The sequence below is a fragment of the Seriola lalandi genome, unplaced genomic scaffold, assembly GCF_002814215.2.
Source record: "Seriola lalandi dorsalis isolate HSWRI2012SDOR001 ecotype SW California unplaced genomic scaffold, Sedor1 jcf7180002054683, whole genome shotgun sequence".
NCBI lineage: Eukaryota > Metazoa > Chordata > Actinopteri > Carangiformes > Carangidae > Seriola > Seriola lalandi.
This window is the reverse complement of record NW_019525236.1, coordinates 147,456-166,110: the sequence shown is the minus strand read 5'-3', so window position 1 is coordinate 166,110 and position 18,655 is coordinate 147,456. Positions and strand designations below refer to the sequence as shown.

At 43.4% G+C, this 18,655-nt stretch overlaps 1 protein-coding gene and 1 long non-coding RNA gene across 3 annotated transcripts; both read right to left on the bottom strand.

Annotated features, from left to right (window-relative positions):
* Positions 1–7: 7 nt before the first annotated feature.
* sap30bp (SAP30 binding protein) lies at positions 8–15,989 on the bottom strand. Of its 2 annotated transcripts, none has more exons than XM_023422654.2 (10): positions 15,858–15,989; positions 15,226–15,335; positions 13,826–13,870; positions 9,963–10,002; positions 4,195–4,283; positions 1,790–1,881; positions 1,587–1,699; positions 1,401–1,459; positions 977–1,067; positions 8–535 (listed from the first exon to the last, which is right to left on the bottom strand). In XM_023422654.2, exons 1-10 carry the CDS (start codon positions 15,949–15,951, stop codon positions 354–356), a joined length of 915 nt encoding a protein of 304 aa, XP_023278422.1. In that variant the 5' UTR covers positions 15,952–15,989; the 3' UTR covers positions 8–353. The 2 variants fall into 2 exon arrangements, with proteins under 2 accessions (XP_023278422.1, XP_023278424.1); XM_023422656.2 differs by having other exon boundaries at positions 8–532.
* A 1,120-nt stretch (positions 15,990–17,109) lies between these two features.
* LOC147818185 (uncharacterized) lies at positions 17,110–18,627 on the bottom strand. Its single transcript, XR_015438234.1, has 2 exons — positions 18,389–18,627; positions 17,110–18,176 (listed from the first exon to the last, which is right to left on the bottom strand). It is a non-coding gene; the product is annotated as an uncharacterized LOC147818185 (long non-coding RNA).
* Between the last annotated feature and the right edge of the window lie 28 nt (positions 18,628–18,655).

The window sequence follows — 18,655 nt, the reverse complement described above, 5'->3', positions numbered from 1 at the left end:
ACTACGAGTGTGATATAAAAATAAACTTTGTTCAGATGTTTCTACCAGAACTGAGTCAGAGTCGTTTTCTTACCGAACCAGGTCACATTCATGTTAAACTAATAAACAGGAAGATGAAAAACAGCAGCCATCACACTGTCCCAGAGACAGAAGGCAGGAGGTCTGAGTCTGGTCCAGGTGGAGCAGGAGGTCTGAGTCTGGTCCAGGTGGAGCAGGAAGTGTCTGTAGAGTCCTCAGGTCGTTTGTCCTCACGCTGCGTCTCGTCACGTGTATACTGAGTGAAAGAGAACACAGGTGTTCCAGGTGTTTACGTCAGTCTCTGTTGGGGATCAGTAGCTCCGCCCCCTGCTCCATCACTGCTTCGCCTTCTTCAGGATGGTGCCCACTGCAGAGATGACTGTGGTTTTGGTACCGCTGGCAGTGGTTGTCACGGAGACGACGTTGGGTAGGGTGGCCGTGGTGGTGATGAGGGTGGGCTGGGCCAGGGTCACAGGGATCGCAGAGTCCCACTTACTCTTCCTCTTCTGGGCCTCTGCTGGAGAGAAGAGGACAGATCAGGATCTAGACCAGGACCCGGGTCTGGTACCTGAGGACAGACTGGGTCTCACCTGAGTCACCAGATGCCATGTTTATAGGTGTGATAACCGTATGTTTTCACACTGAGGGTGCAGGTCAGAGGTCAGAGGTCAGAGGTCAGTCAACAACACTGGGTTTAATAAAATGATCTGTAAATGTTTTCATTGGGGGGGAAATGGACTCTGCAGTGATATTTGTCTCATTGTGACTCAGTCCAGTTTCTATGACAACACATGAAGTTTGTGAATCTGTTTGTGTTTTTCTATCCACCAATCACAGTTTAACAACATCTGAAGCAGGAAGTGACAGTGACAGAGTTGTTGTTAACCAGTCACTAAAATGAACTAACATCAGTGAACGAGGTCACAGTCTGCAGGTCGGGTCAGTGGTGGGTGTTTACCTGTGGCTGTGGTGGTGGTGGTGTTGCTGGTGGTGGGGGCTGCTGTGCTGGAGGGGTTGGTGCCCTTCTTCGTCCCCGTCACAAACTCAATCTATGAAACACATAATGACACAATATGATGTGAATCAGTCTCTCCATCATCCTCTCATCACAGTTCAACATCTGGACCAGGACGTGATGTTTTTCTAGACCCTCATCAGACCACAGGACCTCAAGGTCCTCATGGAGTCTCAGGGTTAACCTCTTCAGAAATAATGAGTGTACCTGAGTGAACCTGCTCGTTCAAGTCCAGTGTCTGACTGATGTGCAGCTGCTGATGATCGCAGCATGAGTCACAGTTTTCTCCCTCCCCCCTTTTCCACTGGTCAACAAACCCTCAAAGACCCACCAACATCTGGTTCTTGTCGTCAGTGTGACGGCTCACCTTGGTCCTCTCCTTCTTGGCTTTCTCCAGTTTGTCCATCTCCACCTTCTGAGCTTTAGCTGAAGAACGAGAGAGACGAGTGTTGAGCACACACACATAGACACACACACACACACAGACACACACACACACACACATACACATAGACACACACACACACACACACACACACACACACAGTCTTACCCAGAGCTTCGTAGTAGGAGTCGTCTGACCAGCCATGAGGATCAAACATGTCCTTTGGGTAGTTGGTTCCCAGTTCATCGATCCCACAGAACTGAATGAGCTTCTCGTAGATACTGAAGGAGCCAGAGGAGGTGAATGAGTGACTGTGCTGATCTCTGTGTGTGTGTGTGTGTGTGTGTGTGTGTGTGTGTGTGTGTGTGTACCTGGGGTTTCTGAACTCCTTCTTTTTCTGAATGTGGCTGTTTGTGTCAAAGTCTCCATGAAGCTTCCTCTCATACAGCTTGTGGATCTTCTCCTGTCACAACACAAACCAGAGGGAGGTGAGCCGACAGCAGAACATCCACACCTGTCCACACCTGTCCGCACACTGTCACTGTCATCTAACAACACGTACATACAAACAGTATATATGATTAACTCTGCTGGTTTAAATAAAGTCTCTGATACCTCTGGGAAATATTTAACAACCAGGTTCAACAAAGCCGCAGAAATCTGGCAGCTGGAGGCAGCGCAGAGATAAATGAGGCCTGACAACAACAACATGGAGGGAGGGAAGCTGCTCCACAGCAACACCTCCTCATCATCTCCTCCAAGTCCAAGATGATCACATGACAATCTTTGTGGCCAGGATCATGACTCCTGTGTCCTCTCTGGTTTTATTGTGAAAGTCCTGACAGCTGGTGACAGCGGTTCTGCTTCTGCTCAGGTGGAGAACCGGTTCATGTGGAGCTACACCAGCTCACGGAGGCTGCAGAGCAGAACCAGGACCAGCTGCGGTTAGCGGGCTAGCTGTTTAGCAGTCAACATGGTCAGGTTCAATTAAATATGTAAATATAGAAACTTCTGTACGACTCGTCTGAACTAGATCGGATCATCTCACCATGCTCCAGCTGTTCTCAGTGATCACACTAATGACTGATGAGTTAAAGGATCATCTGTGATTTAACACGTCCAGTCATATTCTGTGGCCCGTGTCTGTTTGAGGTCCTGCTTCTGTTCATGTGATAAACAGCTGATACAGTTGGTTTTTCTGGGGGAGTCGCCCAGTGAACTGACAGTGGGATTTCTTAATCTCAGGGTCGCACATTCCATCAGTGGTGAAAAGAAAAAAAACAAAACTAATTAACTATAAAAACCATCCTCTAATCCAATCAGGCTGTGTTCGCCTGCTCCTCCGCAGCCGGAGGGCAGGGATATCCAGGCAGCTCTGGCGAAGGTGAATCATTAGGTGGGGGAGTGTCGGCCCAGCGGGGATACTGCTGAGCTTTTCACTTACTGAGTCAGCCGTGTGTCCCGACCTGCCCCGGCTCCTCACTGCAGTTAACCACAGAGGAGAGAGAGAGCGGCTGATACTGACACTGAGGATCTCACTGTAATTACAGGGAGGAGTCTCAGATTTATGAAGCCACCAGAACTTATCTGTAACCCCAGAGGGAACCAGACACACTGAAGTATTCACTCTGATGGAGAACATCTGATTCTGACTAAATCAACACCAAGATGACGAAGAGTTGTCTCCGAGGGAGGTGGGGTGGTGGCGGCCATCACCACCTAACCCTTCACTTTAACGTCTAAACTCAAAACAGACAGAGAAGTTTCCTTATCTTCCCTTATCTTTTTATCTCATCTATAAAAACAAGTTTACAGTCAGAATAAAACCAAGCTTCAACCTCTGAGGCCGATTCATGAAGCCAGCAATGAAGAACCAGCAGCTGCAGTTCCTCTAACGACCACTAGAGTCTGGCTCCAACAGCGAGTCAGTCCCCATAGACTCCCATGTTAAAATGTCCAACTTTACAGCAGAAATAAACATGTTTACAGCCTGGTACAAAAACAGTTTTGGTCTCTAGAGCTAATTTCCTCCTTCATGACACCTGTTTATATAACTCACCTGTTTACATTTTATTAAGGACTACAGTTATGTATAGTTGAGGGCGCGGCCTCTTTGAGTGACAGGTGGGTAAGCGTATGCACCAAAGTCTCAGCTCCTCACATGCCCCTCCTCTTTGTCCATTTTTGGATTATCTGGAAACTAGGGGCGGAGTCAGACACTGCCAAAATGGTGACGGTGCAGCAGCTCACTCTGAGCTTCAGAAACCTGTATATGACGTCGCAGGAGGCTACGTCCATCTTTATTTACAGTGTGTGGATTCTTCAGGTAAACATCAGACAGATCATTAACTGACTGACAGAACAAGAGGAAGTCTGAGCTACATGGCTTGTTAGCTTAGCATGTTAACTAGCTAATTAGCCAGCAAATGAATACTCCTAAGGGTGGCCTTCGAGCAGGATGCCAAGCTGCGCTAATGATGCTAACAGGAGTGTATGTTTGTCCCAGTTATTAGACAAGCTCCACCCACGCCCCTCCTCCTTGCCCATTTTTGGATTAGTTGGGAATTAGGGGTGGAGTCAGGCACTGCCAAGATGGCGGCGGTGGATCAGCTCACTCTTCAGTAACCTGTGGGTGACGTCAGTGAGGCTACGTCCATCTTTATCTACAGTGTGGGGCACCCGGACCCTCTGCTCCGGTCTGATCATTGGACTGAAGTGTGGTAACATCTGAAGCTTTGCAGCGACAGTTATTGGGTGAGATGATCATGTGACAGACCTGTAGTTGGTTGGAGCAGCGTCCGGGGGGCTCGGGGGGAATCCTGATCTCGTCAGGTGACATGTTCCTCACCTTCTCTGAGAAGAGAGCTGTAGAGAAGAAAGAAACATGAGTCCTCACTCAGCAGCGGCTGCATGTCTCTACCTGCAGAATGAGCTTCAACCAAGAAGCTGCTGTTTCAACTGACTCTGAATTAACACCTGACAAATCAGAGGGCAGCTGGGATCAGGATCAGGATCGAAAAACAGACTCAGGTCATGAAACAAAGGGTCAGTGTGTGTGTTAGTCAGACCCTGTGTGTGTGTGTGTGTGTGTGTGTGTGTGTGTGTGTGTGTGTGTGTGTGTGTGTGTGTTTTATAGGGCAGTGTGGTATGAGGAGTGCATGCTCAGGACAGGGAGTGGCTGTTGTTGAGGCTTGTAAGGAGAAGGGAGGCTCCTCTCCCTCCCTCCCTCGCTCTCTCCCTTGTTTTGCTCTCCCTGCTCCACTTGCCTCTTTGTGTTTCTCTGACTGGAGGCCAGGCATTCTTCAGTGTCACTCTGTATCAGACAGTCTTTACAGTCGCTCAGCGCCATCAATCACACTCTGAACAACTGCTGCGAGCTCTGTGTGTGTGTGTGTGTGTGTGTGTGTGTGTGTGTGTGTGTGTGTGTGTGTGTGTGTGTGTGTGTGCGTGCGTGTGCTGACATTCTGTGCAGATCGTCTGCAGGTAAAAACTTGACAGGACATGAGAAGATAATTTTGTTGTGCCGTCTCAGTGAAAACTTCATATTAGAGAAACAGAAGAGGAAAATTCCACAGTAACGTCCTCAAAAAACTGAACTGAGGTCAGTTTAAAAACATACTGAGAATTTATTTTAGATAAAGATCCTATGATCTGATTTAACAGCAATGATCAGGGTGAGTTTGGAGCAGATGAATAAACCTGTCAGTGTAGAGACTGTGATGCTGCAGGTAAATCCTCTTCAGAGCTTTACTGTGACACATGAACAGATGGTATAATGTATTATAGTGTATTATATTATTATACGATACTACAACACAGCTGTCTTACTAGAAACATTACAAATTGTTTCTAAATTACTGCAGCTTTTCTGTACATCATCTTCTTACACATCTGTGCACATGTTATATATAATAATCATAATAATAATATAATAATCTATCAGTCAATACACAAGAACTTCTTGATTTACAGTTAGAACTCATCTGGATGAATTTAGACTCATTTTTTGGCTCTTGTATAAACTGTTAAATTAAACTAAAAAAATTTAACTTTGAAAAACTTTTTTAAAAAGGAGAAATTAGAAGTTTGTAGAAAATCAACAATGATGAAGAATCAGTATCTGTATCTGATGTGGTCTGTCCTCTCAGACCACGTTATGCCTGTGGACATGAACATCAGTGGTTCACAGATGAAACCTGGAGGACCACAGACTCATGTGGGACTCCCTGATCTCCCACATGTCAGAGGACGAGCAGCTCCTCCCCCCTCAGCTGCGCTGGTTTAGCTCCCCCAAAGGAGGGGCAGGGCGTTGCCTCTGTTGGCTACTTACATCAGTAAAGCTGAGAGAGAGAGAGAGAGAGAGAGAGAGAGAGAGAGAGAGAGAGAGAGAGAGAGAGAGAGAGAGTGAGAGAGAGAGAGTGTGAGAGAGAGAGAGAGAGAGAGAGAGAGAGAGAGAGAGAGAGAGAGAGAGAGAGAGAGAGAGTGAGAGAGAGAGAGTGTGAGAGAGAGAGAGAGAGAGAGAGAGAGAGAGAGAGAGAGAGAGAGAGAGAGAGAGAGAGAGTGAGAGAGAGAGAGTGTGAGAGAGAGAGAGAGAGAGAGAGAGAGAGAGAGAGAGAGAGAGAGAGAGAGAGAGAGAGAGTGAGAGAGAGAGAGTGTGTGTGTGTGTGTGTGTGTGTGTCAGACTCCCTACAGGTCTGTTATCAGGTCTCTATGTGCTGATGATTAAAGCTGCAAAATTGATCTAAATATAATCTGAATCAGAATATGTCCAAGTGCAATATCCAAGTCATCGTTTGATTAATGTCAGACGTGTCACATCGTTGTGTATATCGTTAGCATCATTAGCGTTGTGATGCTACAGAGACGTCCCGGCCGACGAATTATATTCTCCAGACGTAAAGGAACAAGACCAACAAAAATCTCACCATCCTCATTTTTATATTTCTAAAAATAAAAAATAAAAACCCTACTGATGATGTAATGACGGCAAACCCATGTCATAACATTTAATTACGACCCACTCAGACACATTAAAAGGAAAATCTCATTTCAAATATAAACGAGGAGTTTTATTCCTGGTTGAATGTGAGTTCCAGAGAAGAGTGGATTAAAATGAAAGATCAGTCTCAGACTCCAGTGAACACACAGACAGGTCGATACAGATCCTTATGATACTGGGAAAAACCAGGATCAGGAATGTGTTGGCACAGTCCTCCCCTGAGCACAACGCTCCGCTGATCTACTCACAGTCATTCTGATACTGTTAAAATGCTGAACGTGAAGTGAACGCTTCTCCAGAATATGGCCGCCGTGATCTTTGACCTTTGACCGCCAAGATCTAGATGGACAGATGGACGGACACGTGTCTGTCGAGACGACCTGAGAACACGGCGCCTCAGGTCCTGACTGAGGAACAAAAACATAACGAGCGATGAGCCAGAGTTAGCTGTTAGCTCGGTACTTCGTTAACCTCTGACAGACAGACACACACTGTGGGAGTCTGTTAATCCACTGTGGACAACAGGAGATTTACTCCGTCATTAGGAGCCTTGATGGACCAACTCTAACTTAAACACTAACATAAACTGCAGGGGGATCAGTCAGTTTGCCTTATACCCTTTCTCCACCAACATTAGCAGGTATAAATAGGTTGGTTTATTTTAAAAAAGCTGATTGGCTCCTTTTGCCACTGACAGTCAAGTTTGTCTTTCTGTTCGTACTGAGGACGCACAGAGACGCAGTGGAGAGAGAGAGCGAGCTGCAAGCCGCTAGTCTCATCCCCGGGTCCGTGCTGCTGTAAATCGGAGCCTTTGATTGGTGATTTTTAGTTTTAAAAACTTATTTTGTGGCTGCGTTCACTCGTTCACCTCCCGACTGAGAGACGTTACGGCAGGGAAAGGGCAGAAAATTAGCGAGTTCACCTGGGGGTTGTGTTTCTATCACCGAGCCGATAAACACCTGAGATTACTGCAGGTTCATGTGACCCGGGTGTGAATACTGATTTGAACCCTTATCCATTGCCGACAAAAGCCCGATGTGAGCGGGTCTTAGCGGGTTTTTTTCGAGCAGTGGAAAAGGGGCTTAACAAACACTCAGCTCAGTGTGACAGGAATACTCTCATTAACAGCAGCACAGACGCGAAGAACATGGGAACACAGAGAAGATTATTCTCTGCTTCAGAGTCACCATCTGTCTCACAAAACAGACAGAAAGTCACAATCTGTGGCCTGAGGCTGTGTGTGTGTGTGTGTGTGTGTGTGTGTGTGTGTGTGTGTGATGGACACTCCATCCCCTCAGCAAACACACAGAGAGCTGTGTTCAGCTGCTGACACTCTGTGACATTTACTGACAGACGGGACAGAGGAGCCAGGCTCTGCTGCAGGAATGTCAAGTGTCCAGGCTCCGAGTCACTGTGATGGTGAAAAACTAAACTTCCTCCAGTCGCTCTGTGGTTTCTCCTTCAGTCTGCCACGGACCGGAGGAGGAGGAGGCGGCGGCGGCGGCGGCGGTGGAGATGGTGATGGAGGAGCTACTGCTGCGTGTGGGGAGGGACTGTGTCTGCTGTTAGAGACACTACAGCCCGACAAGTTCATCTCCATTCAAAATAAACTCATTGCTCTACACCCAGAGAAACACAACTTGAGTAACGAGCATTTATAGACCTCAGTCTGCTTTATGCCAAACACGTGCATATGCACTGCAGACCAAGCACGACTCAATGGATAAGACAGATGTTATCAAGTCTTCCATTAGAAAAGATTTCCTACATATTAATATTTGAGAATATATGGAGGCCCTTTATTCATTTTGTTAAAGATTTAGATTGAATGAGATTTATGTATTTGTTTATTGAATTATTTTCTCGTCCTCTAATCACTTGTTTAACTTTGTAGCATTATAATCAATATTCTCCATTTTTAATAGATTGACAGTTGTTAAGATGAGAGAAGCTTTTGTCTGTTTGTTTGTTTTTATTTATTTATTCTTATTCCTTCCTGTGTTCAGAGTGAATGCAGCTTGTATATGATGAAATATACAGTATATTTCACAACAGCTAGAGGCTGTATTTCATGATGTTAAAATTTAAATTAATATATTGTGGCAAAAAATTAATTCATTTAATGATTTTAATAATTTCTCCTCAAAGCTAAGCATCATCACATGAAATGATGATGATGATTGCTGTGCTGTATAATCTACAGGTTCACACAACACCTTCTTTCTGTTCTGACAGACAGCTGTATAAAACACACACACACACACACACACACCGAACACACTAACACTCCCTGTATCACTCACTTCCTGTCTGATCTGATCACACCTGTACAGGTCACTTATGACTCAGTGACCAACAGTTAAACACTCACAACCCACCTGTCAGCCCCCGTAACTGACCTGGTTCCAGTCAGTGACTCATACGTCAGAGAACGAATGAAAACCAGCAGCGAGAATCATGTTTCATCTCCAGTTTATAACAATAACATCTAATTAGAGAAATGTGACCTGGACCTTTGACTAATTAAAAATGATGAATTCTTTAAAGTTCTTTGAAGCTTCTTTCAAAACCTGCCCACAAAAACATTTTTATCATTGTTTATGGCAGGACAGAGAAAACATTCAGACTAGTTTAAACATTTTGTTTCATCATGTTTTTTTTGAGGAATGTCTCATCAAATTCTTCAGATCCTGTGATCCACATCTGGTGCTAGAGGTGGGCGAAAGATCCCACGACAACCTCAATCTATGATCTGCTTCCTGTTTCTGCTCTGATTTTATTGTGAAAGTCCTGACCCGAGGTCCTGATTTGTGTCTTTCAGATGTTTGTCTGCTCGCTGCTGTTTTTCACCCACAAAAAAATCTTGTTGCGATTATTTTGGCAGATATTGTGATTGTGATTTCAGCTGATGTGATTTTGGTTGGGTCTTGTTCCTTCACGTCTGGAGAGTGTGATGTGTGGGGCGTCTCTGTAGCATCACAACGCTTACTGCAGCTCCTGCGATCTGGATATTACACTTGATTTTTATTATATTTCAAATAATAATAATAATAATAATAATAATAATAATAATAGAGTATTTGTTTGGACAGTGCTGTTATTTATTTACAAGCTGCTATATGTAAGTACATTAATTTGAAAGTTCAGTGGCTGCTAACCAGCTAACCCGCACCTACTGTCTCCCTCCCTGCAGCAGGTCCAGAGATAACGTGGTCTGACTAGCAGAGACTGAACTTTTAACATTAAATATCTAAACATAAACACTTTTAATGATTCGATCTGAATGATTCATCTGAAGGAGATCACATGTCAGATGGTCCTGATACCTTAGTGACATGTTCATATTGATAAAGGACCGTGTCAGCCAGCGTTAGGGTTAGGGCTGATGTCTGTGGAGACACCCACAGTTCTTCTTAGGATCAGGTCATTGATGGTTCAGGGCGTTTTCATGGGATATAAAGACAAGCAGCAGCTTTATCCTTTGGGTGGGTGTGTGTGTGTGTGTGTGTGTGTGTGTGTGTGTGTGTGTGTGTGTGTGTACTCACCAACTAGCTCATTGGGGTCTTTTCTTTCTGTCTCCAAGATCTGTAAAAACACAGAGGATCTTTAGGTTTCCTCCGAGGCGTCTACACACTGACAGATTCATCAGGTCACACTGTGAGACACCGTGGTCTAACACACTGTACGATGATCGACACCTGAACCGACTGAGTCAATACACAAGAATAAAACATCCTCTATCTGCAGCACTACAGAAACAAGCCTTTTTAACAGTGTTATTTATATATATGGAAAAACATCAAAGAGGAGGAGGAGTAGGAGGATGATGAGAAGGAAGAGGCCAACACGGGACAGAATTTTTACAAGAAGAGCACGAGGTAAGTATTATCTAGCATAAACGTACATGCTGCGTTCCTATTGGTTGGTTAGTAGACGTGGGTCGACACAGCAGTCGCACTGTGAGATGGTCAACATAAGAACAAACTGACCCAGGAGAATCAAACATGAACTCTCAGTGGAGGGAAACATGAACAGCACCAGAGCCAGATGTTACTGACCCGTGCTCTCAGATGGGTTCGTGTTAATTACAGAGGATTATAAGTGATGAGATAAACTGTCCAATCAGCCAAAGTCAGTTCTAGTGAAAACATGGAGCTGGAAACAGAAACCAATTCCATCTGTAGCTAAAAGCTACAAATCACAGATGTGATGCAGCAGTGCTCAGAACAGAAGCAGATAGAAAGGCTTCTAAGAAGTAATAGAAACCAGAGCAGTAAATCTGAGAGGCCTCAACAGGAGGAGGAGGAGGAGGAGGAGGAGGAGGAGAAGCCTGTTGTGCCAGCACTGTGGGCAGAACACAGGTTCAGCACAAAGGAACAGGGCTGTTATTCACAGGAATCACATCGTCACCTAGCAACTGCACGGGCACATCAAAGAATGGTCCTGAGATTGGCCAAATCACGAGGAGGAGGGAGAGGAGGGGGGAGGAGGGAGGAAGGTTCCTGCTAGAATAAATCCAAACCAAGGAAATACATCCAGGACACCTGCTGTTTGAGACAATGAACTCATCACTTCACTGACCTCATCAGGTCAGAAGTCACACTGAGCTAAAACAGTGCAGCAGCATCCTCAGTGTTTTTATGAATTTAAATTTACTAGAACAAACCACGTCAGGACGAATCAGACCAGGAGAACTGTGTGTCAGACAGATGTGAGGAAACACAACGGTAACATTTAACTGGACGTCTGACTCCTGGTCTCTAACACGAAGCTTTCACTCACATTTTGATATAAAACTGAATCTGAATCTGTGACCACACTGTAAAAATAACCAGCAAAAACCATCTACTTTTATCACAAAGTACGTCTGGATTCAGGCTGTGTGTGTACGCATCTTCATCATCATCGTTTCATCTGTGACGTGCAGCAGCAACTCTGACCAAGCAGCTACCAAACAATACAACAGCTATACACCAGCAATACAACATACCCAGCACAACCTACAGGTGAATACACTCCTCCTCCACAGTCTCAACAGAAACCCTTCACATCTTTGTCTGTTGGACTGGACCACACAGTAGTTCCTATTTCTTTTTGGCACAGTTCACTGTTTCAGCAGCAGACTGGAAATCAGATCCTTTGGTTTTTAGTAAACAACTGTTGTCTTTGTGTATTTATTGTTTGAATATATAAATAACCAGATGTCTTTGTTTCACACTCAATTTATCTGTTGTCACCAGGGAAGGACTGGGTTACCTTCTGTTTGTAATACAGGCTCTAAAGCCCAGTCCAGATGCTATATGATTTGATATTTAAGTTTTTTTAATAGAAAATAAATAAATAGAAATCTCTGTAGGAGGTCTGAGGTTGATCCTCTGCCTCATTTTCATTCAGGAAAAAAGTAGTTATCCTCAAACAAGGCTAAGGCTCTACAGTCATGCTATTGATGCTAAAATTATCAGGCTAACATGCTCATAGTGACAATGCTAACATGTTAATGTTTAACTGGTATAATGTTTACCTGGTCAGTGTAGCTGAGGCTGACGTGACTGTTGTCACACACTGGGAGATTCTGATTGTGACCTGATGGCGGCGCTCAAGGGAAATTATTACAACTTATCCTCCAGTTGGATCTGAACATCTGTATCAGATTTCACTAGTTTAAAAGAAGTTCACCTGCAGGTGGCGCTAGATAAAAAGTAAAGCTCAGTCAGTAGATTATAATAAATAAAATAAATATAATATATGCTTGCCCAGCCAGCCAACGCAACAACAGCCTGACACTGGCAGCTCCTGCAGCTCCTCCCCTTCAGTATAAAGGGCAGCACCAACACTTCAAAGACGTTCTCAGAGCCCCGGGAAGGAGGCTCCAGCTTTGTGCTGACTCCTTATCTACACTTCACCAGAACGGTATCAAAACACCAACGAAGAGCTGCCACTCCATCCACAGATTAGATAACTGCAGTAATAATAAAGTGGAAGGATGGAGAGAGAGCTCACACTAACATTCACTCTCCTCTTGTCAGTTAATACTTCTGAACCTAAACAAGCTAAACACCAGAGCTGACACCTGTCAGTCAACACTGAGGGCTTCATACAAACATAGTCAACGTGGTAATTATTCAACTTCATACAACAGATAGTTCTGACCAAGTAATTTGATTGGATGAGAGTCATTCCATGAGTGCTGATATAGAGTACAACAGCCAGGGGACCTTTCACTACATGTATCACTCTGTGTTCTATTAACCGTTAATCAGCGTTAAATTAACGATCGTTATCTGTCTTAGATCTTAACAAACTTTGCAAAGATGAAAATATTTTCAGAAATCCCATTTGAATTAAATGAAGTGTGGTCGTCAGAAGAGGATGAAGGGAAGAAGCGCTCATATGACATCAGCTGACCTCGACAAATTAGAGAAGACCAAAAATGAAACTGACACTGTAAAGCACCAACATGGACTTTGAACTGTTTTCAGCCTTGAAGTAATGTGTAGACAAAGTAGAAAGCTAGTGTGCAGGTCAGCAAAATGTTTATGTGTTGCTTAGCAACAGTCTGGCACCAGTCCAGCTGTGGAAGTATTTGTGTTGGTGTAGTCAAATAAATGATTAAATACACAAACAAATCATAATCTGTTGTTGCTTATTACTGTTAACTAAAATGGCGCATTATCACAAGAGGGGGAGTGATGTCGTACTGAATATCAGCACAGCTGTGATTCAGCATCCAGGCTTCTTTCCTTCCCTTTAACAACCGTTAGTGCGACACTAATTACCTGTAAATCGCAGTGATACATGTCGTTAAAAGTCCCATGACTCCAAATTACTTGGTCGGTACCAAATGTTATATAATGATATTTATCACAAGATCTTTATGTTAGCAGCTCTGTTATCTCAGTGTGATGGTCTCACACTGATCGGAGGTACCAATTTATCAGATTCACATCAAAGACCTGCAGCTGTACAACAACAGACCCTCTGACTAACGCTGTGTTTATGACTCACTCTCACCTTGGTGACACCACACACACACACACACACACACACACACACACACACACACACACACACACACACACACACACACACAGGGTGGGGTTAGTATGGTGGAACAGTGCAGGTCTGAGCAGTGTGCTCTGCTGGTTCAGGTTTAACAAACATGAAGATGGAACATACCATCAGCACAAATCACAGACCTGGTCTCATCTACATAAAATTCCTCTTTTGTTATTATTATATTCACACACATATAAACCCACAGCACCACCTAGTGTTCATGCTTCTTCATATCATGCAAGTTCAAGTGCCGTCCCCTCGTTTCTTGTTAGTCACACAACAAATGAGAAATGGATCAGGTCTGATCCGTTTCCAGATCCAGTCCCTGCCACACCAGGTGGTGTTCAAATACCTCAACATCATCTGCGTCCCTCCCCTCGTCAGAATCTTCCATCTCCTATAAAAACAAGAATGACAGGGTTAACACTGTACAGCTCAGAGGGACAAGAGACCAGGGCCGGGGGAGCAGCACATACCAGAACCAGAACCAGAACCAGAACCAGAACCAGAACCAGCAGTGGACTGAAAAAACTGCCCTCTTCATGTTTTAGACCCTCCTCTCCCACTACAGAGTATTTTTAATGATTTCCATTTGATTTTGTATTTTAAGTTACAACTGGACTGATACACATTTCTGTTAAAAACAAAACAGGAGCAAACATCATGTTACATGTGACTGTAAAGGAGTTTATTGGTGTGAAACTGTATAAAACTGTAAAACACTTCAGTTACATAACAACACTTCAGTTACATAACTAACACCTCCAGCAGCAGCCTGCACCAATCCTGTAAATACACACTGTTGTGTCATCTAACTGCTTGTTTTCCATGGTCTGAACTGCCTTTATTTTCTCTCAGAACTGACACACATAAATACAAGACATAAGATGTGAAACCTACAAGTGACAGATGATGTGAAATCTTAATTTTAATTTTAAATATGGTTCCGTTTCACTGCAGTTTTAAAATACATCACTGATGCAAACAGAATAACTAAACTCAGATGTAGGTGTTGTATGATGTTTATCGCTGTATTAAAGGAGCTGTCAACCAGTTTCACAGTGACATCAGATTACAGCGCTGGGGTCAGAGTTTTGGTGGTCGAGCATAAGACTGCGACTAATGATTATTTCCATTATCTATTAATCAGCTGATCATTTTATTAATTAATTGCTGAGTCTATAAAACGTCAAAAATACTGGCAGTAAAAAAAGCCAAGATGACATCATCTAAAGTGTTTGTCAAAACCCAAGATATTCACTTTACTATAACAACACACACACGCGCACACACACAAACAATCCTGACATTAAACAGGCTGTAAACGGTGACTGATATTTGAATTGTGGAACATTTCAGAATGACGATGAAGATTTCAGCTCCACTGTTAAATTTAACTCTGTGATATTTGTGTTTAAAAAAACAACTCTGCTGCATCACAATGAAGAATCACACAGGTGTTACTGAAAGCACTGTGCGATGAACCGCCCGGTGCTTCTCAGGTGTGTCTGTTCACCTTGTTTTCTACATGCTGTGAAAGCACTTTATTAGTATTTGAATTGTTGTTATTGTTTTTACTCATATTTAGATTTAACAGGGAACACACTAGTTTTATGTAACATAATACCTAATTTTATCAAACAGCAGAGGCATCATTCATTTTAAATTTAAATAATTTGATAGGATGGATTAACACTTGATTAATAACCATCACTAACACTTAATAATGGACTTCAGAACTCAAATACTGACCGAGTTGCTCTCTCTGCTGTCTTCATCTCCAGACACCTTGTCCTCTACATCCTCTGTTCGGTTCAAGTCATCCTCATCGTAGCTGTAGACCAGACCCCCTCCACGCCCCCCTGGTGACGGCCAGGAAAAGGTGGTGGAGACAGGAAAAAGGTCAGGGGTCAGATAACTACCAGGGGCAAACAGGAACACTGAAGCTAGCAGTGAAAGTTTAAATAGCTTAAATTTATGTCGCTCCCATATGGAGACTAACGACACCACAAAGCCAAACTCCATTCAAAAATCTGGCAATATAATAGATTTATCAGACGGACACTTCCAAATCACGATGTAAAAACAAACCGGTGTGCGACCCGAGTCAAGACATGAACCCGGTAACTTTACAGCATAACACACGAGAAGGTCACGTTTTTAAATTTAGTAAACATCAACCGGCCCCTCCGCAAGAACCAACTTCCCTCTGTTCAATTAACTTCGGACTGAACTTCATGTTCTTTAATCAAAACAAACATTATGTGTTAACTAGCTGTGTTGGCTAGTTACAAGCTAACGTTAGCTACCACCTGAAGTTCAGCAGTAAGCGGCGTTTTATGGTCGCTATATTTAAACTAATTAAACCTGTTAACAACATGTACCTGTCTCTTCTGGTTCGGGTTCAGAGTCGGGCTCTGAATCGTCTCCATAGTCCGCCAAAGAGGAAAGTGGAGCACTCTTTTTACCACTCGCCATCGCTGTACTGTACCCGTCGCGGAAACGTTAGGTCGCAGAGTGATGACGTTGGTGAAACGGTGCCGCTCGAGCACCACATAGACGCTAGTACAGAGACAGTAGAGAAACTGTATAGAGGATCTTTGGTATTAAGTCCGCTAGCATCCGGCTAGCATAGCATTCGTGAACGCGCAGGGGCAGTTCCAGAATAAAGTTATTTTTTATTGCCCGGAGGCCTGATGGAGAACTATAGTAGGTCATACAAACCCGGAAGTAATGTATAGATCAGAATATATGTATGACGCCAGGAGAGAAATCCTTAAGGATCGATTAGGAGCCATTTTAGCTCCAGTATTCTGGTCCTACAACTCATCCATGTCTGGATCTGGGGCTGGTCATGAATGTTGCATACACCACAGACATATACTATGGCATAGACTGTTAAAGTCTAAAATCACACTAGATTTTCCACAATAAATTGTAACCAGGCAACAATATTTAGTATAAACTGTCTTTTGGACATTTTTAATGAGAAATGGATCCTGTATGTGACATAACTACAACTTACCAGATAAAGTTATTACTCGGCCTTGACAAATAATTTCTTACGTTTTTATATTTTAAAAGCATATTCATGTCATGTCTTCTTTTTTAAAAAGTGCTGTGCTACAGCTATTAATAATGTTCTGTGTTATTACTTAAACTTCTGTCTATTGTTCACTGTTCTCCACAGTTATATGCGACAGTCAGGATTGGATGGATGTGTTATAAAATCTTATTCCATGGTTGAGCTGAGAGAGCATTCAGCTATCACAAGTCGACCCTTCAGTACAACACAGTCTCCTCCTACAGTGACATGTTTCTGTGTGTCAGGACTTAATTGTTCCTTTACTTATTTATAGTGGAACATATCAAATTAAATGTGTGTAAAGTTATAAATAACTGGTCTGATTGTGACTGACTGAATGTGTTTACAGTGAGTTTTCGTTCATATTCTAATTCTTTAAGTCTACCTGGTCGACATGCATTGTTATTGAGCAGTTCAACACTTTTACAATATTTCCACAACTCTGCAGAATTTCAATATCCACAAATGTATCTGTCACAGAACCCATGTGTTTTCATCAAACACATTAAAGTCCCCGATATTTGATCTGAAAAATGAAAAATAAATCAAAAGGATTTTAAAGAATTATTTAATTTAACTGATAATTGATGCAGTTGAACATTTAGCACTGAATACTGAACACAACATGGATGATAGGGGAGAACCGGACAGGAGTGGGGGAGGGACATGGGTGTAGATTTGGGTATGGACAGAAGGGACACGTCTCCACCTTCAGCCTTTTATTCAGGTTTAAAGATCCATAACTTCAACAACAGCGATCTTCATCTTCAGAAATAAACCAGAACCACTTCCTGCCCCTGTTGAGCAGGAAGTGGTTTTGGAGATTGGCAGATGTTCAGGTAGAAGTGGAGCAAATAACTGTGGTTCAGTGTGAAGCAGGTTTTAACTACATATTCAAACAGAGCCTTTAATGTTGGAAAAGAGATGCTGGAGTCTGACCTACAGATCAGATCACCTGTCTGATACCAGAACTACATCACTGATCTGTGTTTGTTCATTTATTAGACCGATTATTTAAAAAAAACCTGGATCATCACAGATTTTGTGAAATGATGACGATGGATATTTAAAAATCATATCAAGTAGGAATAAAGTTCATAAAAGGAGATGATCCTGCAGGTCTAATGAAGCAGTGGTGTCACTGTTTGTCGCTGACAGAGCAGAGCAGATCTGAAATGATGATTTCATCAAGGTTTGATCACAGTGACGAGACCTCAGAGTTTGTGGTGTCACTCAGTGTCAACAGCAAAGACAGAGCAAACATTCAGATTTAGTTTCAATTTATATTCCCACCACACGTGAAACATGATCCAAAGGTGAGCATGACAGGTAGGCTACATAAAACACATTCTCCATCTTGTCAACACCCCTTCCTTCACAGGTCTAGATCACTCCGTCCTGCTTTGACTTCTTCTTCTTCTGCTGCTTCCTCTGCTTGTCTGTCGGGCCGCAGCAGCATCCGTACAGCAGAGCGAACACCACCAGAGACAGAGTTCCCAGCACAAACACTGCTATGACCACCAAACCACCCAGGGCCCATGGCTCCTGATGCAGCCGGTACAGGAACCACTCCACCCAGTCCTCAGGTGACACTGCGGGTTTCTGCTGCTCAGGTACGCTGCACACACAGAGATAAACAAAGCCAAGTATCAGATGAGGAAGAATCTGGATATTAAACTTTTATAGTTTTATACAACCACATTATCTGGGAAAGGTCTCTAGAAGCCACAATACATTTTATTTTATAACATGTTTTATCAGCGTGCTGCATAGAAATCTGCTGATGTTAAAATCTATTGTCTATTGACACATTCCTGTTCAGAAACTCACCTCTCCACGGCCATGTCCCGCTGTGCGATCCTCACGGCTCACTGACTCCCAACAGAGTGAATGTACTGTGGTGTGAGAACAGATGCTCCAGCTACTGCTCTGATCCACTCACAGCCCTGCAGCTATTTGAATACAGCCCAAACATTACCATTAACTATCAGTTTGTGACCGAGGAGCCTCCAAACCTGCTCTCCAGACAACAGTCGTTGACTCTGTGTGGCCACTAGTAACAGCGACGGTTCCTGGTTAATGTTTACTTAAAACACA